The 21,168-nt window shown below is 51.2% G+C and overlaps 1 protein-coding gene across 1 annotated transcript; it reads right to left on the bottom strand.

Annotated features, from left to right (window-relative positions):
• Nucleotides 1–350: 350 nt before the first annotated feature.
• IGSF22 (immunoglobulin superfamily member 22) lies at nt 351–19,850 on the bottom strand. Its single transcript, XM_079787465.1, has 23 exons — nt 19,748–19,850; nt 18,404–18,534; nt 16,287–16,421; nt 15,908–16,044; nt 14,693–14,792; nt 14,569–14,608; nt 14,187–14,361; nt 13,418–13,531; nt 12,750–12,912; nt 11,841–12,113; nt 10,453–10,737; nt 9,639–9,763; nt 9,410–9,551; nt 8,992–9,288; nt 7,637–7,939; nt 6,427–6,600; nt 6,105–6,233; nt 5,149–5,445; nt 4,604–4,692; nt 4,215–4,407; nt 3,126–3,425; nt 2,057–2,386; nt 351–743 (listed from the first exon to the last, which is right to left on the bottom strand). The coding sequence occupies exons 2-23, from the start codon at nt 18,507–18,509 to the stop codon at nt 673–675; spliced, it is 3,978 nt and encodes a 1,325-aa protein (XP_079643591.1). The 5' UTR covers nt 18,510–18,534; nt 19,748–19,850; the 3' UTR covers nt 351–672.
• Nucleotides 19,851–21,168: the final 1,318 nt, after the last annotated feature.

Below are 21,168 nucleotides of genomic sequence, written 5' to 3'. Positions count from 1 at the left end.
ATCTCTGGTGGGAGATAGCAAAAGAATAAGTAAAGGAGGGAGGCTCAAAGACCCCTATCCTTTTTTTTTTTTTTTTTTTAAAGGGAAGGATTCCACTGCAAAAACAAGTTTGAAACCTAGAGCTGGATGACTAATTCTTTCTAGTTCTGAGATGCTCTAGTTCTCAACATTGGGAACCCTGGGCACTAAAGAGGCAAGGTCCCGAGGCCCTTCAAACCCCAGAACTTTGATGACAGACCTACATGATGTAAAGAAATGGGAGGGAACAGGATGAGGAGAAGGATGAATCAGGCAAGACTTGCCCACCCATGCCAGGAGAGGAGGGGAGGGTGCAGTGTGGCTACGGAGGAGGGGAAGGCAAAGGCCCAGTCAAGCGGGGGCTGGTCACTCTCTATGTGGGTGGGTTTGGACCAAGCTCTCCGCAGTCTGGGTTGTGTGAATCCCCATTCCTCTTCCACTTCCATCTCCTGGGTCCCTGCTGTACACCAACTGTACACCACCCTCAGAGACAGGAAAGGGTGAGCTTGCTCAGTTTATTGTCCCATCCCGTCATTGAATGTTTACATTGACAAGCACCAGAGAGCAAACTGGGTTTCCCTCACTGGGGCCATATAGAGGACAGGCCAAGAGGACCCACATCACAACATCCTGATGCCGGGACTGGGATGGAGCTCACATAAGGTACTTCGATTTCTTCTGCAGGCTCTCCGTGACTGATGCTAGAATTGTTTTGTCATCTTTGTCTGAAACAGCAAGGCAAGTGTTTGTTAGTTTAGTGATGCCAGGGTTAAGGGAAACTCCACATAGCTGGTTACTATGCAGGAACTGCCTGGGGCCCTCAATTCTTCCCTGGGGCTGGGCCCCAGTTCTAGTCTCCCAAGGTCAGCTGAGTGTGTGTAGCCAAGAGCTGCCAGTTATTCAGCACTTAATATTTGTCAGGCACTGTGCCAGGCACTTCCATGCACTATCTCACTTAAGCCTCACAACAGCCCTAAGAAGTAGATGAGAAAATGGGCACAGAATGGCTTGCCAAGGTCACGCGTCTGGTCAGTGGTGGAGCCAGGGCCCTGGCCCATGTGTTTAACAACCAGAATTGAGTTGTCAGGGATCTCTCTCCAGCTCTGGTATGAAATCTAGATATCTCCCACAGTGCCTTCCCTGGTCTAGTTCTGTCACATAGTTCAGCAGCCACTCCGAAGGCATCACCTCAGTGTGGCAGGCATTTAGCTGACTTGAGAGACAGAGCAACAGGACAAGGTCCTTTCCCCCAGGAAGGGCATCTATAACAGGATGAAACAGGTCTATAACTAGGGAGACCGTGGACATCAATGGAATGTCTTGGAGAGTTCAGGGAGCGGCAGTGGATGTAGCTCGGAGAGGTAGTTGTGGGCAGGGTGGGGCCTTGTTGTTTGGGATTTTATTGAGAGGATCATGGGAAGGCTAGGAAGTTAAGTAGGAGGGAACAAGGAAGGTCAGCTTTGCATTTAGTTCATGCTACTAGCTGTGTAGCTGTGAAGACAGTAGACTGTGTTGGAAGGCATAAAATATTTCCCCTACATGTGCACACACGAGCAGAAATGTGGCACATACATGCAGAGTGTGAGCATCCACTAGGTTCCCTTTAGCCCTCTCCTCATTTGTGCATCCCATTTCCCCTTATCCAAGACCAGTAGTTTTCAATCTTGAATCACTTGCAAACATTTGTAACCTAAAGATTCTTTCCATGACTCTGCCAGAGAGACTGTGATTGGGGGGTCAGTGTCTTTTTCAAGGCAAGTCTAGGCCTACCAAGGGTTGCCAACTACAGTCGCCGGAGGGTTTGCCAACTCTCACATCTGCAGGGGCCAGGCACATAACAAATGACATTGAGGGTGGAGAGTGGTACCAAATATGGCCCACGTTTAACCACCCGATGGCAGATTAAATACAAAACAATGCCAGCCATATGAAGAGAGTCAGCAACCCCCAGGACTGCCATTTTGTGCCTCTGCCCCAGATGGGAAACAACCCGTTTCCCATGCCCACCCCACCCCGGCTCTTCCCGCAGCACTCTCACCATAGACGGTGAGTTTGCAGCTGCTGTGGTCCTTGCCCAGCTCGTTCTCCACCAGCACGCTGTACTCGCCGCTGTCCTTGAGTGTGCAGGTAGGGATGACAATTGTGCATACCCCGCTGGTGGAGTTGTACCAGAACTTGGAGTTGGCTGTGATGTTAACGTCACCCTTGTAGAGGGTCACAGTGGGCTGGGGGTTCCCAAGGAAGGCACAGGTCATGGTGCAGTCCTGGCCACGCAGCACCGTGTGGGGCTTGAGCGGAGTCAGGAAGCGTGGCGCATGGCGCCAGTCCTTCTTCTCATATGGCTTTAGCTTGGCGCTCAGGTCTTCGACTGCGAGGATGGAATGCAGAGGCTGTGAGCATCTCCAGGTCCCTACCAGCTCAGAAGGTGCCCTTGAGACCCATCACATGGAATTTTGATGACCTGGGTTAGATTCCCAGATGCCACCAACTCTGGGGACTGACTTTTTATTGCTTCCTAAAGTTCTCCTACCACCACCCTCCCACCCACCTTACCATTTCAGGGTTTTATACTTTCCAGACCCTGGAGTCCTAGTCTTCTTTCTAGCCACCAGCTTCCCAGAACTGAGGTGTTATCCTGCTTTTAATTCCCCCTCCAAGCTTTCCTCAGTGTCCTCCCAGCCTCCATGATCTCAGCTCTCTCCTATATAGTCCTGCATTTCACATTTCCTGACACTGTCCCCCCGCTTAACCCCTTCCCTCCACAGTTGCTGGACTTCATGCCCACTCCCTGCTCCTTGGAGACCCTTCCTAGTCCTCACTGCCTTCAGCCCCTGGTCTCAGGACCACTCTTAGCACTACACCCCGCCCCTCCCTCTGGCCCAATACTGTCCCCCAAGGGTATCTCCCCACCTCCATCTTAGTCTCACTCCTCAGTGAACCCCAAAGGTGGCTTCTCCCCTAGGCTTCCTGACCTTTATTGCTCTGCCCAGCTTCCCAATGTTCCCACTCCCACCTCAATGGTTCTCTGATTTTACCTTAAATCCTTGGTACCCTCTTGCATCAAGGGATCTCAGGCATAACCTGAACCCCTAAACACCCTGACTCACTCTTGTCCTTGTTGACGAGCCAAGTGTCCTTGGAGTCCAGGGGATCACTGTCACCGATTTCGTTCCGAGCCAACACTCGGAAGTAGTACTTCCTGCCAGGGAGCAACCCGGTCACGGTGTACTTGTTGCTGAAGACGCGCTCTGCTGCTGTGAACCAGGTGGCGGTGCTCGCATCCCGTTTCAAGATGACGTAGTGGGCCTCACCGTCCTCCTGCACATCAGGGCTGTGGTTCCAGTTCAGAGTCACCGTGTTGGGAACCTCCTCAAACAGCCGTAGGTTTGTGGGTGGCCGTGGAAAATCTGGAATAGTCAGAGGGTCCATCAGCCCTTAGGGGTTTAAGGCTTTATGTAAGCTTCCAGCACTCTCTAAACTTTTATTTTTTAAATAACTGACTTGTCTTACAAATTGAGTCTTTTAAAAAAACACACGTTTTTATTGATTTTAGAGGGAGAAAGGGAGAGAGAGATAGAAACATCAATGATTAGAGAGAACCATCCGTTGACTGCTTCCTGCACTCTCCCTACTGGGGACCCAGCCCGCACCCTGGGCATGTGCCCTGACCCGAAATGACCTGGTGACCTCTCAGTGCATGGATACGACACTGAACCAACTGGGCCACACTGGTCAGGGCCACCCCAGTTTTTAATGGATTATCTTCCTCTGTACCTCCTGCCTGGCCAGGGAGATACTGGAGTTGGAGGAATCAGAAACGTGCAGGCCCTGCACCAGGCCTGGGGGTTCTGGGGCACAACACGCATCCAGTCAGCCCCCAAACTCATTTTCACCCATTCTCTGCTCTGTTTTTCTGAACCTTCTCTACATATGTTCTGAAGCTCACCAGATATGGCAGCAGAAGCTGAAACAAGGGCTTGGTCCTAGTTCAGTGCCCTTGGAGCTTCAGGACAGTGAGAAAAAGTGGCAACAGCCCTCCCCCTTAAGGCAGAGGCAGATAAAGCCTTACTTTGTGGCACCAGAGAAGCCTTCACTTCCTGAAGGCATGATTGTAGTGGTAGGAAAGCAAGCACAGAGGGAGCTACATTTTGGAGACTGTGCAGCGATGCTCCTCGAGGCCTCTGCCACCGTCATACCTGCCACTCGTACATGGATGTCATAGTGTGCCTCTCCAAACTCATTCTGGAGCAAGATGCGGTACACCCCCGAGTCGGAGCGCTTGGTGCTGTTGATGAGGAACTGGGAGTGGTTTTTGCCCTTGGTGATAGTTTCCCTGCCTTTGGTGGGGATGCCATCTTTCTGCCAGATCACGTTGGGAGGTGGTGAGCCCTGGTGGTGACAGGAGATGGCACCATGGGTCACCCAGGTGGTATTTGGGGGCAGGTTCTCCCCCAATGTTGAGGAGTCTCCTGCCAGGCTCTGGTGTCAGGCGCCTGGCGAGGGGCAGAGGCAGAGACTACGAAAACTACAGCAGCTATCTTGGTTAAGTGGTGGACATCGGGGGCCAGGGTCAGGAATGACTCACGGAGAAGGCGGCATGGATGCAGAGGGCTGTCCCAGCACGAACCACCATGTGACTCTTCAGCCGGGCACTGAGGTCAAATTTGGGGGCAGCTGAGATGGAGGAGACAGAGATTGGGGCATGCATCTTGCTTTCCAGAAGACTCAGTTTAAGCCTCCCCTCCAAAGCCTTTCCCAACCTCTCCTCCTTCATGCCCTCATCATAGGCCATACAGACATCTAACAGCCCTGCATCACTGTAAAGCATTTATCTGTTTTCTCATCTGTCTTCCTCTAATCATATATAAAACCCTTGAGAACAGGTCGAGTGTTTTATTTGTTTCATTATCCCTCACACTTCCTTTGGCACACAGTAGGTACTATTTGGCCCATAATGGGGTATTTTTTTGGTGGGGAAGCCCCTAGGATCACCTCTGGCTCTGTCCAGGCACAGCAAGTATGGAAGACTTTTTCTTGATCACAGTATGACCCAATTTTCCCCTGTGGAATGAGGTCCCAGCGAGGAAGGTTTGGAAGCTAGGATAAACCCCTGGCCCTCTGTGCTCTCACCTGGTGGTGGCATGGCACGGACCCCCTCATCCAGCTCCACGGGCTCCCCAACCCCAGCCTCATTCACAGCCCGGATTCGGAAGAAGTATTTCTGCCTCTCGGTGAGGCCTCCCACCGTGTAGCAGGTGCCCGAGATGGGGATCTTTGTGCACTTGGACCACTCTTTGGAGTCTTCAGCTCGCATCTCCAGGATGTAGCCAGAGGGTGGGTCTCCCTCTGCAGGCTCCCGCCAGGCCAGGGAGATACTGGAGTTGGAGGAATCAGAAACGTGCAGGCCCTGCACCAGGCCTGGGGGTTCTGGGGCACAACACGCATCCAGTCAGCCCCCAAACTCATTTTCACTCAATCCCGTGCCAGTTCCCACATTCAATAGCCCTGAAAACTAACTTCACAACTTCTATCTCCACTCTCACAATTAATACCCTCAATACCTGACCTTGCATATTCAATAATCTCCAAGTTCAATTCTCTCACTTGACTCAACACTTGCACCCTTGAAGTCAGTATCCTCCAAATTCAACATATTATACACATTCAACCCCTCTATATGCAACCCCCCAACCTTTAACCCACCTATCTCCACCACATCCATTCACATGCAGTATCGCCACCTCAACTCCTAAATTCAACACTCTCCCACCATCTACCTAGCACTACTACCCCATTCTCAACCATGCTTCTACTACCTCACGTAATACCAGAAATACTCAGAGTTTAATAAAAATTTTTTTTTCCCAACCTGCCTCCTCATTGTCTCTGGCTCTCAATCTTTATTTGTTGGCTTTCTTATGTGTCTGAATTCTGTCTCTCTGGTAGGCTGGAAGCTCCCAGAAAGTGAAGACTCTTTGATACTGCCCCCTCCCCACCCCATTACACTTTCCCATAGAAGCAGTCCTCTTTTCACGGTGAATAGGCTAATTCCACTATGTGTTGGGGCCTGGCAGCCCCTAACTCACTGACAGGGTCTCTGGCCACCACTGAGTTGGATGGTATACTGGGCTGTCCGGGGCCTGCCTTATTCACAGCTATAACTCGGAATTCATATTCTGTATCCTCCAGGAGACCATCCACTGTGCATTTGGTGCCTGAAATGGGAATTTGAGTGGTCATGAGGCCAGGAGGTCCACGCAATAAGAGGGCAAGGAAGAGGGGGTCGTGGATGCTATTAAAATCCCCAAAGGAGTTGGGGAAGGGAGTATGTTCAGATCAACAGGGGTCATGGTCTATCCAGCAAAGCCTCTCTTAGTCCCTTCTGGGACTCTGTCTCCAGGAACTCACCCTGGATGGGGTCCTTGTTGAATGGCACCCACAGGTTACTGCCTTTCTTCCTCCGTTCTACAATGTAGCCGAGCACTGGGGCTCCCCCATCCTGGGTGGGGGCATTCCACGTGATGGTCACGGTCTCTTTGGTCACATCAGTCACTTGAGGCTGGGAGGCAAGACCAGGGGGCTCTATAGGGGATGGAGAGAGGGCAGAGGTTAGGAGAGGGAGCACATTGACAGTTGCCCACCCCATGCTGACTTCTGGCTGCCTCCTTAAAAACATACACTCAACTTAAACCCATGATTCTTAACTCTGGTTGCACATTAATATGAAGTGGGAAGAACAAAAGAACAAAAAACACACCACCAATAACTAGTGTCTAGGTCCTACCTCCAGAGAGTTTAATTTAATTGGCCTGGGGTGGAGGCCAGGCACCAGCATTTTTAAAAAGACTTCTGGTGATTCTAATGTGTAGCCAAGATTGAGTATCACCCACTTAAACCTTCCAACATGTGTCACCCCCAATGCCCCAGTTTTTAAAAATTTATTTTGTGTGTGTGTGTGTGTGTGTGTGTGTGTGTGTGTGTGTGAGAGAGAGAGAGAGAGAGAGAGAGAGAGAGAGAGAGAGAGAGGCTGTTACACTTATTTATGCAATTTATGCATTTATTGGTTGACTTCTGTATGTGCCCTGACCGGGGATTGAACCCACACCTTGGCATATTGGAATGACACTCTAACCAACTGAGCTACCCAGCCAGGTTGCTCCAGTTCTTAAGGTACTGTCTTGACACGTTGGGACATGGGATCAGTTGGAAGGAGTGTAGCAAGTAATTAAGTAGTAATCTTAATTAAAATATTGATGTTATCAAGGGTTTTCTTTGGAAAAAAGTCTTAGCATGGATTAAGGTTATCCCTAAAGCAACATCTCTCACTTGGGCTTGGGGATGATTTCTGGAGTGAAGAAACCAAGTGGAGTCAGGTCCCTGGAATTGTGCACAGTTTTGGAAATATACGTAGGAGTATGTTGTGCATGTGCTCTGACTGGGAAAAGTTGAGAATTCCTGCCCCACAGGATATTTGGCTCTTATTCTGGAATCCATCTGTCTCATGGGTGACTAGAGAAATGACCCTGTGAAATTCCCCACAGACCAGCATTCCTCACTGGCTAAAGGCCCCCATCCTGAACCCTGAGTGTGCCACTGAGCTTGGGGCTATCTCACTGACCAATAGGATTTCCTGCAAACACTTCATCTGTCTCCAGAGGGTCGCTCACTCCTTCTGAATTGACGGCCAGGATGCGAAACTGGTAGGCTTTTCCCTCTTCCACTTTGTTGGTGGAGAACTTGGTGACTTTGCTGTCCACTTCGCCTATTTTAATCCAGGACTTCTTGCCGACTGCCCTCCGCTCCACTATGAACTGTGTCACAGGCCGCCCACCATTGTCCTTTGGGGCCTTCCACTTCATGTGCACACAACTACCCGAGAGCTCCAGGAACTCCACTCGGCCCTGCGGAGGCTTGGGACGGTCTGAGGACAGAAGATGCCGTCAGAATGGGGCTTTGGAGCAAAGGGTCAAAGGGATTCATCCCACTTGCCAGTGGCCCAGCCAGACTAAATCATAGCTAGATTCTGAACTTTCTGGATCCCCCACCCTTCCCTGTGTCCACTGCCCCTCCTTCTAAGACCTGTCCAAAGATTTGATCCTTGCCCCCCTGAGTCTCCTGTCTGCCTCGGAGTGGGTGGGCTAAAGACCTGAGGGGCCTTGTCAGACCCCCATCTTGTCCCCTTCCAGACAAGATCTCCCCCTCTTCTGAGCTTCCAGAACTCCAGTGTTCTCTGGTATTAGACATGTTAGAATTACATGTCTACAAGTATCTGTCCCTTTTGGGTTGAGGGACTGCTGAGGATACTTCACCTCTGTGTCCTCAGGACTGAGAACACAAAGGAGGTGCTAAATTTTGCTATTGGATTGAACCGAAACCCAAACCTTCCCACCCCACAGCTTGATAGAGATGCAGGAGGAGGAGGTAGGAATGGTGTCTGTGTGTTGCATGTGGAATATGAGTTCATCTTCTCATCTCTTTACTCAACCTTATGCTCTGACCCATCTCAAATCCCATTCCCACTCTTATTCCAAGTTTTTCTCCAATCTCTTTTTATCCTCAACCCCACTCCCAACTCTAATACGCTCCCCAACTAACCTCACTTCCATCCCTAAAATCCCACCATTTTTACCTCATTGCCACCATACTCCCAACCATGTCCTCATCTCCAAGTCAATAACAATACTTAAGTAACATTTGAAGGTCTATTATATGCTATGCACTATGCTGCATGCTTTATTCACTTGAAGTAGATACTTTAAAAAAAATCACCCTCTTCCACAGAGAAACTGAGGCTTAGGAAGGTTAATTGACTTGCCCAAGGCCACCTAGTTAGGAAGTGGGGCTTCTGGCTACAAAGCCAGAACTCTATTGCCATTCTCAACCCAAACTCCAACTCTGTCTCCAGTCTGCCTCCTACCCTGAGCACTGGACGCAGGTGCCCTCAGCCCAGCCCACCCAGGGTCCTGCCCTTACCCAGCACGTTGAGGTGCAGAGTGGCTGTGGCTGAGCCATGGTCATTCTTGAGCTTGAGCAGGACAAGGCCGCTGTCCTCACGCACGCAGTTGGAAATGGTGAGCAACGCCTGGTCTTCCCTGCGCTCCATGGATACGCGTTCCTCCTCCGTCACCTCCACACCATCCTTGTACCATGTCACTTTGGGCAGTGGCTTTGCCCGGAAGGGCACCTTGATGTTTGCAGTGTGGCCCACCTTCACAGTCACTGGGTGCGCAGCAAGTGCCTCCAGTAGGGAGGGGTCGATAGTAGGAGGATCTGCAGGGCCGGATGGTAGGGAAGACTCACCCAGTAGGGATGGGGGAGGAGTCAAGGGGGTGGAGGAAGAGCATGTGGGCGGGGCAGGCGTGGTTGAGGTTTGTCTATAGTGGGACCTTACCTGCGATGAATACCGAGGCTTCACTCTCAGCGCCCTTGGCCCGAAACGTGTACTTGCCCTCATGCTCTGGGCCCATATTGGGGAAGATGAGCTTATGCACCGCACCCTGCTTCACGATCTGCACGCCTGGCAAATCCGTGATCTGGGGGGTGAGGGGTGGGTGTGAGTGCGAGTGTGTGCCCGCTGAACCCCTTCCTCCATGGTCCCCTTCCCTAGCCCCTGCTCCAACCTCTTTGCCATCCTTCAGCCACACGCCCTCCACCTTCTCATCGTTCAGCACTACGCACAGCTCAGCCGGGCTGCCTGTGGCCGCATGCACATCAGACATTCCACTCTTCACGGAGGCCAGGCGCTCTAGGGAGAAAGGGAGTGGAGGCTTTGGGAAGGGGCAGGTGTACCGCGTATTTCAAAATCATTTATGACAAGCAGGAGGTTTGGAAATGGTCAATGGGCGATTGGGAAATGGTCAGTGTGGGAATTGGAGCAAGTTGGATGAGAAGTTGGGAAAAGGTCAGTGGCACTGGGAAATGGCCACCAGGAAGACTAGGAGATGACTAATGGGGTTGGGGTGGGGGTAGCCAATCGTTCGAGAATGGTCAGCGGGACTTATGATGATGCTCAGTCAAAGAAGGAGAATAGATGGTGGGCATGCAGGTGGTTGGTGGAGTTGGGATGATTAGTTGTGGTGTTGCTGGTCTGTGGGAGGCCCAGGGTCATTGGGAATTGAGGGTGTTAAGGGTCAGTGGGCAATGGTCCAGGCTAGTGAGTGGGGGCTGGCCAGGATCAAGAGGTGTGGGATGATCACGGTTGCTGGGGATAGTCAGAGACTAGAAGTAAAGGATGAATGAAGTGAAGGGATTTTGGATAGAGTTCAAGAGATAGGGGATGATCAGGATCTAGGAGGTAGAAGATGTTCAGAGCCTGGGAGGTCAGAATGTGGGAGATGGGGGTGGTCAGAGTGGGGAGGTAGAAACTGATCATGGTCTGGGGGAGGGTTGGAGTCATAGGGGGCTGATCCATATCCAGACTGACAGGGTGTGTACCCTCCACGGTGACTGTGGCAGTACTGCAGTATTCAGTGGGGTCCCCATCCTGCATTGCGACCACGGTGTACTCGCCACCGTCACTGAGCTGTGCATCCTCAATGATCAGCTCTGCTCGCTTGCCCTCATGGCTCATGCTGTACTTGGTGCTGCGCTCCAGCAGCTGCCCATCCTTCTTCCAGCGCAGTGTCACATTCTTGGATGTCAGCTCACACTCAAGACATGCACGGCTCCTCTCTTTCACACGTACATTCTTGAGGGTGCTCACAAACTTGATGGGGATGCCTGCAGACAGAGAAACACTTGGACCTGCCCCCAACCACCTACATCTCCTTCTGCAGCTACTTGCTGCCCTGATCATCTTTTTGGCCCCAGGAAGCACAGGGACTTGTGACGTGGAGTGTGTTTACTTGCTAGCTGACTGCAATGCACTCATTCTCTGAGACTCCGTTTCCTCATATATAAAATGGGATAAATGTCCCCTGGTAACCCCAAAGATAACTGCATTGTCTCTCCGTTGTCTGCGTCTTTACACATACTATTCCCTCTTCTGAGAATGTCCCCTCCTCTCCCTCCTTCTCTGAAAGCTGAACTACTTTTTGTTCTTCTTGGTAAAGCTTGGCCATCACCTCATCACATTCTTTCTGACATGGCCAGGTGGTGCCTTTTCTTTGGGCTCCTTCAGCTTCTTTGTCTCCCTCCATCACAGTAATGATAATTCCATGTCACATGTGTCAGGTGTGGTTTCCATGTGCGACATGTTTCTTGGTGTACCCATCATCACCAGGTACAATTCTCCAAACTAGTTACAAGAATGTGAATAGTGCCGAAACCGGTTTGGCTCAGTGGATAGAGCGTCGGCCTGCGGACTCAAGGGTCCCAGGTTCGATTCCAGTCAAGGGCATGTACCTTGGTTGCGGGCACATCCCCAGTAGGGGGTGTTCAAGAGGCAGCTGATCGATGTTTCTCTCTCATCGATGTTTCTAACTCTCTATTCCCTCTCTCTTCCTCTCTGTAAAAAATCAATTAAAAAAATGTGAATAGTCAAGAGTGATGTGCTGTAATATATGTAATATGTGATATAGTAATTTCTTGGCCCATGATTTCCCAGCTGACAATAAGACCCTCATATATCTTGACTCCTTGCTTGAGAACTTGTGTTCTAATTCTATTTCCACATGTGCCTCTCCCACTATACTAGGAGTTAGTGGAGAGGCAACCCCTCTCTGTTTCTAGCGCCCATCAAAGGGCCTTGCAAAGAGGAGATGGGTGGATGGGTGGGTGGATGAACGGATGGATGGTTGAATGGATGGATGGATGGATGACTGCCCATATGGAAGTTGCTGTGTCATAAATCCCACCCCTCAAGCTCTGGCCCAATCACTCACGGTCAATAGTGAGCTGGGCCTTCTGTACCAGGTCCCCGACCTGGGCAGAGAACTCGCCGCTGTCACTGAGTCGGGCATCCTTAATCTTAAGTGTGTGGGTCAGACCATCCTCAGACACTGAGATTTCATACTTGTCATCCCTCTTCAGCTCCTTCCCATTGAACTTCCACACAAAGTCGGGCACTTTCTTGGAGAGGCGGATCTCAAATACAGCTGTCTGGCGCTCTGTCACCTTCACTGGCTTCATCTCTCCCAAGAACTTCAGTGGCTCGTCTGCAGCAAAAAGTAGGAGGGCCAGTCATTGGACTGCAGCCCTGGTCTCTCCTGAGCAGTGGGATGGTGAAGGAAGCATAGAGACTGAGGTGTCATTGGCCTCCTGTAGCCCACAGTTGGGGAAAGTATCTTTCCTTTCATTCTGCTCGTAAATCCTCTCATGGTGTTTTTATGATCTCCTCCCCAGGGATCTTAATAGCAATTTTAAAAAGCACTTGTGCAGTTTTTGATATGTGCCAGGAACTCTTCTAGCCAATGTGCATATAGTAATGCATCCAATTCCCACACAGGTAGATTCTACTATGATTCCCCCTTTTACAGATGGGGAAATGGAGGCAAAGAGAAGTTAAATAACTTGCCCAAATCACACAGCTCTTAAGTGACAGAAGCTGGGATTTGAACCCCAAGAGTCTAATTCCAGAGATTGTACTCTTAATCACTATACTACACTGGCCCATGGCACTTATTATCGCATAGTCCTCTCCCTTACACCACTTGTCTCCCATTCCCATGCAGCCCTTTCCTGCATAGCCCCACAGTCCTCTCTTCCATATCCCCATGGACTCCATCCATGGCTATTCCTCTCCCCGACCCCGACCATGTCCTCCTTGTGCCCCCTGATGCCCACACTCATACCCAGCACTTTGAGCTCTGCAGTCATCCGCTTGTCAGCCACAGACAGGCTGTAGATGCCTGCGTCGTTCATATTCACGTTGGTAATAACCAGCATGTACTTGGTGCCCACCTGCTTCACATCATACTTGCCCAGGGAGTACTGGATCCTCAGTGGTTCAGTACCCTGACGCATGAAACAGGTAGAAAAGTTGATGAAGTAGTTTAGGAGACTTTCAGAGGTCCCCATTTCCCAAGGCCAGTCTGAACTGGAAGACTGCCATGTCTACCTCTTTAAGAGCCTAAAACACTCCCAGAGGCCCATAAGATCTCTGTAGCCTCATCCTCTGGCTCATTGGGATCCAGGGTCCCTGCCTTCCCTAAGGCCTGAACTCTTACTATGCATGAGTTCATTTGATGCTTTCTCTTAGAGGCACAGAGACCTTCAGGACCATCTAACCAGTCTTTTCAGATGGGTAGACTGAGGCATAGAGGAAAGTAAATGTCTCAAATTAAACAACAAAGTGGTAGAACAGCTAAGAATAGAGCCCAGCTCCCAGCCAGTTTTAACCACATCAGGTGGCATCCTCTTGATGGGATGGAAGAAAGGACATGGCTGATGGAAAATGAGAAGGGAGGGGTACAGAGAGGAAATGATATTGCAGGGTGGGCCCTGACTAGGTGCTCCCCACCTTGACCCATGTCATCTTGGTATTGGGGTCCTTCAGCTCCATGATGCACTCAAAGACCACCGTGGTGTCAATCTTGGTCTCTATGTCTTCCAGGGGCTTTAGAATCCGGATGGCCTGAGAGATTGGAATAACAAAATGGCAGGGTCAAGGGTGCCTGAAGCCTGCCTCGTTTGTGTCCTCAATCCTGGAGGAGCTCCTCAAGGGTCTGGGGAGAAATGACTAGACTGATTAGATAGCTTGCTTCCCCCAACTCCTGCCACTGATCAACTGGAGGATTTAGGGGAAGACAGATAAGCTATCTAGGGGATGAGAGAAGCAAGTACGATGTAAACCAGGTGAGAACCATTTGCAGGACTGTTACTATGGACCTGGACCCATTACACAGATTTTCTAATTCCATTGTAGGTGAGTAATAATGACAAGTTGGTCGAGTAAATGAATGAAAACAACACAAAAACAAATAAAAGCGAAAGTATAGTTCTCATTTGGTAGATGAGGACACTGAGGTTCAGAGAGATGCCCATGTCCAGTTAAAAAGGCAATAGAACTGGAATTTGAACCTCGGTCTGTCTGACTCCAAGTCCATGCAAGTATATTAGGGAGTGAAGAGAGGAGAGGTAGAAGGGAGGTGACTTGAGTTCCTTTCCTGCTTTTGCTGTAGAGTATGCCTTTGAGTATGTGTGTGCAGGCCAGGAGACACAAAGGTGCTAGCCCTTTCGGTGAGACCCAGGCCCAGCCTGCAGACCCCTGCCCCCCGATAGGCACTGACCTCCACCTCTACTTTTTTCATCCCTTTGAGCTTCTTGAGCAGCCCCCGGAAGTCAGTGAAACCGTACTCCATGCAGACCTTCTCAAAGTCCTTCTTAGGCACGTTGGCCAAAATCTCCAGCATCTCTTTCTCATCTGTCACTTTCTTCTGCTGCTTCTTGGGAGGAGGGGCACCCCTGGGAGGAGGTGGGGACTGAGTTTGGACTCAGCAACTCCCTCTGAAGATAGAGGGAGCTTCTCCTAACCTTGAGATACCCCTCCCCACTCCATGGATTCTTGGAGCAAGGGCTATTAAATCAAAGCCCTGTTGAAAGGCCTTCAAGAAGCTCTAGCCTGGAGGATGGGGGGACAGTACCCTGGGGTGAGGAGCCTTCCAGTCTCACCTCTTCTTCAACATCTTTTTGAAATCCATTTTTTCTTGGCCTGAGGACAGAGAGAGGGACAGGGTCAGACAGGGGAATTTGGTTCTTAAGGAGAAAGACCAGGAGGAGGAGGCGGCTGGCTCACCCTCTGTCACCAGCAAGGACACGGTATAGATGGCATCTGCATGGTCATTGCTTGCAATGCACTTGTAGTTGTCAGAGTCATCCGAGGTCAGTGGCTCCAGCTGGATCAGAATCAGGTCATTAGTAAGGGACTGGGGAGGGGACCATAGGGAGACTTTCTGTAAGAAAGGAGGGCATATTCGGGGGGCTGGGGAAGGAGCTGAGTGTTGGGGGTGTATGTGCAGAGGATTGAACAGCCTCTATGATTTGGAGGTAGCAGTCAGTGTAAGTGTCTGTGTTTGTAGCCTGATTCTGCATGGACTCTCCCCCTTGGTGGTGAGCTCCTGGAACACAGACTTCCTCTGGGTTGTAATTCTATCTGCAGCTTCTGGCACAGGGCTAAGTACTCCTTTCTTTAACACATAATTACTCCTCTGTACCAGGGGCTGAGCCCCTGAGGAAATAGTGGTGAGTAAGACTGTCTTGGGCCTATAGCGTGGTATTTACAGCCTAATGGGCTCTTAGAAAGGGTTTGCTGAGTGAATGAGTTTGTGCAAGGGTCAGCGAATAGGGGACTCTGGGTCTTTCTGAGGAGAAGGAACCAACTTTGGTTTCTGGGGGAGCAGCGAGGCTCTTTGCTTTTCACACTGGAAGTTGGGGGCAGGACCAGTTGGGACAGGAGTAATTATAGGCCTAGGTCTCCTAGGAATCCATCTCTCCAGTCTAGAGGTTGAAGAAGCTGGTTAGACCTAAGAATTATCAGCCCCTGGCAAGACTCTTCTGGAAGACTCTCCTGAAATGCCCAGGAACCCTACCCGCATTCCCATTCTATGACCAGCCCCTCCCTCCATCCCTCCACTCAGCCTCCCTCTACTCACGATGGTCCTGCCCCTTTCTGGCCACACCGGTAGCTTTGGGCTCCTGTTCCTTTAGGCTCACACACCCTTTGGAATACTCCTTCTTTTCCATTTGTGCTGGCCCCCTCCTGGTTCTGCCTTTGTTCTGGCTCTGCCTTGCCCTGCCCCTACAGTTTGGTCCCCTGCTCACTCTGGGAAGGCCCCAGCTCCTGACTGGCCTCTCTTATCCTGACCCTCCTCTAGGGTAATGACAGCCTCTTTCCCCATCTCCCTGGGGTCTCGCTGTGACTGTCTTGTGGGTGAGAGGACCCACGGCTCCCTGGAGTAAAGCCCCTCCCTCTGGCCTCCTGGGTCACTGGATCTCAGGCTGGGCCCCGCACCTTCAGCACGTGCTCCTTGTTAATGCTGTCGTAGAACATCTTGGCAGACTCCTTGATGGGGATGCCACTTTCCCTCTTCCAGGAAATGTTCGGTTTGGGGTTGCCCTGCACCTGGGCTCGGAACACAGCTTTATCCCCTGCAGTGGGCACAGGACGCATGTTCACCTGGTAGCCTCCAGGCTGCACCTGCTGCCTGCTCCCTGCCTCCTCCCAGGGGTCTTGCTCCAGCCCAGGCAGGAGAAGGAGCCTTGGCCTGGCTCTGACAGTGTTTGCATGTTGGAGACGGTGGTGTTGATGGTGGCGGTGGGGTGGCTGGGGTTATGGGAAAGAAAGGGAAGCACCTAGGAGCATGGGAAGACATGGGATGGGGTCAACGTACCCTCAGGCGCGGTGACCGGCTGAGGCTTCTCCACGAACTCAGGGATGCTCTCGCCCTCAGGGATGTTGGAACTCCGAGTCACCAAACTGAAGAACTGGACAGTGCTTGACGACGACGACTTAGTCATGACTTCCTCTGTGGTAGCAGGAGAGAGGTCAGAATGAGCTCCAGGCAGAGCTCAGGCTGGTCTTAGAGAACTGGCCTTTTTTTTGAGGGGATGGTGGGATACGTTAGGCCAGTGCCAGCAGACCAGCTTTTACCAAGAAAGCAGGCCCTTAGAGCCTGGAGTCATTGTATTGTGGCACATTTCAACCTCTAGGGGGAGCCAATTCTCTCCCATCCCTCAATGGCCAATCACCATTTTTTGGGCCACCTCCTGAGTACTAATTTTTTATTTTTTTTAAAGGAGATTTCTCTTTTGGGAATTTCTTAATCTTTTGTGCTTGTCTCCTGGAAGTCCTGGTCCCCCAGTAGCATGAGGAGGGGTTGGGCTTGCTCCCGCTTGGGAGGCCTGGTAGCTTAGCTGAGCTCTGCTGTGGGCCTTCCCCCTGCTCTCCTGTGGTTCAGCATTCATTGCCGTGGAGTAGTGATTCCTGACTGAGGGACAGGAGACATTCCCAGTCCAGTGGGACTACGTATGGGAATCTCACCATCTGAAAGAGCATATTCAATGTGGTAATATAATTTTACATCTGGGAAACAAAAACGTTTTTTCAATATAAACTACACAAACTCTTGTTGGCTTAGTGAGTTAATGACAATTGCTCTGAATCACGGTCCCCTTTCCTTGTCAGGATCTGTGCTAAGCACATTTCAGAGATTATTTTATTTAATCCTCATAGTGACCCGGTGAAGGAGGTGCCTGTATTATTCCCACCAACCTGAACGACTGAGGAGAGAAAAATGTGTTAAGGAGCCCTGTCGCCTGCTGTTCACTGGTGTCAGAGGTCTCGAACGAGCAGTGTGCAGGCTGCACCCAGTCCGTACATGTCTTATTTGACCTCCACAACGTTTAAACAAAAAGTAGCCCTATATCTAAAAATTGTGAGATTTCACATAAAAGTTCAGATTTCTGGATTCTTGTATTTCCATATGGTAACAACTAGTGGGAGGTAAATATGGCTGCCCTTTTTGACGGGGTATGTCCTCTTGAGTTGACCTCAGTCTCTTTCATGCATTTATGTTCCCTGCCTGGACCCTGAGGGTCAGTGGTTTTAAACTCTGGCCACATATTAGAATCTCTGAGAGTTTTAAAAACAAACACCTGGTTTAACAGTTGGGTGAGGCTCAGGTATTGCTATGTTTTTTACTCCTCTCCCACACTAAGATGACTCTAACTCCAGCCAGTGCTGATAATCCCTGCTATCATCACTTGAACTTGCAACTTCTGCCCTCAAGTCCTTGTCTCCTCTTTGCTCTGCGTCATTGACCAGGAGGGGGTGGTGTAGCATGTTTATCTGGCTTTGACCTCTGTGCGCAGAGGACTCTGAAGGACGGCCTGTCCAGGACTTTGCGGGAGGGGCAATGGCTGAGAGGATGGGGATTCAATATCCTGGCCCCTGGCCATTTCTTAATCACTTTTCTCTAGAGACATGACTAAAACAATCTGTTTTGGTCTGAGACCATTTCTCAGCTTTTCCTTGGATCTGCCCTTCCCAGGTCTGGTCCCCAAGGGCTGAGAGCCTGGAAGCTTAGGTCACTTGTTTAGCTGTTTGTCCTCTCTCGGATGGCAGCTCAAAGCCTTCTATCTCTTAAGTGGAACAGGGTCAGCATTACTCATATGTAGATAAGGTGGCTGCCTCCCTAACTCCCTCCATGCTGAAATTCTACCATCAGGGATGCATGTGTTTGCCTATGGCTCTGATCTCCTCAAGTAATTAAGAGTTCATCAGTCACTCACACACAGCCACGAGATTGATTTTTTGTAAGCTGTTTCCCTGGAGAGCTGATCTGTGGGTGAACATAGGACTGGCTGAGGCTTTATCAAGGCACAGATTAGAAGCACAGGTTGGGAGAGGGTTGCTCTTGGTATGGCAAATACTGAGGCCACCCAGGGGGTGGATGTGGAGGAAGAAAGCCTGCCCCTTCCCAATCCCCCCGGCCCCCATTCCACTTGCCTCCCACAATCTTGGTTGTCTTGGAGAAGGTCTGCACGTGGGTGGAGGAGCTGGAGAACTCCATGGACATGTGCTCCTCCATCATCTGATTGTGAATGGTTGTCATGGTGACAGCAGGCGTGGGCACTCACCTGGGAGGACAGGCAGAGGATGAGGCCATGAAGGACAAGGAAGGGAGTAGGAGGGGGATTCACAGATGTTGTGTGTGTGTGTGTGTGTGTGTGTGTGTGTGTAGAGGGGCAGGAGGGCACAGGGGGTGAGAGGCAATACGCCTTTTCTGTCTGGCCTCTATCTTCTCCCCTTTGTATCTCACTTTCCCAGCCTGGCTACAAGGACCAATGGGCTTGTCCTCCACTGAGTAATCCCAAACCATTCCAGGTTCTGGGAGGAGAGGATGTAGGGCTTAGGTTTATCCTGCAAACCAAGGAAGGCCCAGAGGCACTGAGGATACCGATGGACAGCTACATGGAACTAGGGAGGCAGGGCTGGAGGTTTCATCAGGAGGAATGAAGTCAGATCTAAGAGGGAACTTCCTGACTAAGCCACCCTGGAGCGGCCTTGGAAGGAAGCTGTGGATTTCTCCCTGGGCCTTGGGGCCCCTGGCCCAGGTGGAAGGCCAAGACAGATGACAGCTCATCATTCCAGCTCTTTCATTTGCGACGTAGTAAGGACAGAGTTGATTTCATACATTTTTTTTTTTAAAAATTGGTACTTCAATCACATAGTCAAAAAACAATATAAACATCTTCATGAAGAAGCGCCCTTCCATCTTGAGCCCCCCGTCTCACAACCCTCCCCCAACAGGTAAGCACTGGTGGTCTCTAGGCTCCTTCATGAAAATAGGAATGTCTTTGTCCTTGTCCCCCCCCCCCCCACTTTTTTTTTACATGTAAGGTAGCCTATTATACAGACTGTTCAGCCCCTTCCTTTTCCATTTCATACATCTTGGAGGTCTCTCCATATCAGTTCATAGTTTCCTTCCTCCTTCTTGTTAATAGCCACATGGTATTTCAGCTAACCAGCATGGCAGTTTCTAAACCCCTGCTTTGTATAGGAGGAAACTGATGTCTAAGAGTCAGAACTTGTCCAAGGTCACTCAGACTAGAATCCTGGCCTCCTGACTCCCAGTCCAGTGCCCTTTCAGGGGATCCCAAAGCCCTGTGCTGAACCAGGCAGTTCAAGGCTAAACTTTATCCCCCCCGCCCACCCCCACCATGATCTCTTTCAGCCTGTCCTTTCTCCCTCTAGCTTCTGAGACCACCTCTGTCCCAGCTCCTGTGGTCCCTCTCTCAGCTCAGGAGGTAGTAGGTTCTGCCTCTTCTTGAGGGATGAGGGAAGTCTTACCTTCGTATGACCAGTCCCTCCTAACCCTCAAACGCTGTGTCCACGGCTTTGGAGGAGCAGCTAGTGCCCGGGTTGTAGAATGGCCAGTCTCCTTCTTCCTTTGCCTTAATAGTGAGGCCGCCAGGAGTCACCGGTTCCTTAAATGTCTGGCCCCTGGGGGCAATCCCTTACTCAGGCTCTGCAGCTGCCCCAGCTATCTGACACACTGCTTTGGGGGGGGGGGGCGTGGGGGGAAGAGGGAAGAGGGTGGGTGGACGTGGGGCTGGAGCCAAGGCTGGAGGAAATGCAGGGCATGGGCGGGCAAGGGGCTGAGGACGGTGGTCCAGGGGTACTTTACCTGTTCCTTTGTGCCAGAGGTTTTGCTTCTCACTGCTGCTGCGTGGGAACTCTTTGAGCTGAGGGGCTCAGGGTTGTGTGTATGTGTGTGTGTGTGTGCGAACACGCGCACATGCACAGTCCAATGGGAAGGTCAAGGTGGTCTGCTATTTTGCACAAGTCCAGGGGATACCATTCATCTATGTATGGTGCCTGCACAGCCTGTTAGCCTTCCTCCCCCTTGCCACTCCTGCAGCCCAATCCCCCAACCTGAAGGGCAGGAGGTCCATCCCCCTGTGGGAGGGTGGCTGGATACCATGCCCCTACCCCTGACCTTCATCCCATCTGTTCAAGCCCCTTCTTATTCTTTCCTCACTGTCTATAATCTACCTGCATGGCTAGACCCTTGACCAGCCCACACAAGGTTCTGGCACCTGGAAGGACCTGTTGGCTGATCAGCAGCCCTGCCCTGGGCCCCCTCCTGTCCGGAAATGACCCCCGCTTGCCAGCCATGGCATCACAGCTACTTTTGCTGCATCCCTGGGGGCAGGGGCAAGAATAGAACAGGAGTGTCCAGAACTTGAGCCCATGGGCAGATTCCCCAGGCCCACTGGGAGGGGTTGCTCTCAGTCCAGGCCTTAAAAGGGAAATTACCGGTTGCAGCTGCTGTTGGGACCTGTAGGGTTAGCATGGGATAAGTGTGCTGGCCAACAGGGAGGGGCTGGGGGTGGTGACCTGAAAGTCCCCCGCCTAGCCTTGGCTTCTCTGGCCCATCTGTCGGAACTGGTGCCCGGCCAGCCACGTTGCCTTCTGTAGATGCATGCCACACCTGTTCTTGAGGCTTCCCCTGTCCCAGGGCTTCTGGCTGGATTGGGGTGAGGGTGTGTGAGAATCCTGTCCAATGGACTTCTTTGGCTTTGCAGATCTGGATTCTCTCCATATTCCCAATTTCCACAAGGGGGTGTTAGGGAGATGGACGGGCTCGCACGCGCGCGCACACACACACACACACACACACACACACACACACACACACACACACGAGGAGGAGGAGGAGGAGGAGGAGGAGGAGGAGGAGGAGGAGAATGGAGGAGGATGAGAATGAG

Source organism: Cnephaeus nilssonii (genome assembly GCF_951640355.1).
Source record: "Cnephaeus nilssonii genome assembly, chromosome: 13".
Taxonomy (NCBI): domain Eukaryota; kingdom Metazoa; phylum Chordata; class Mammalia; order Chiroptera; family Vespertilionidae; genus Cnephaeus; species Cnephaeus nilssonii.
This window is presented reverse-complemented; position numbering and strand designations above follow the sequence as displayed.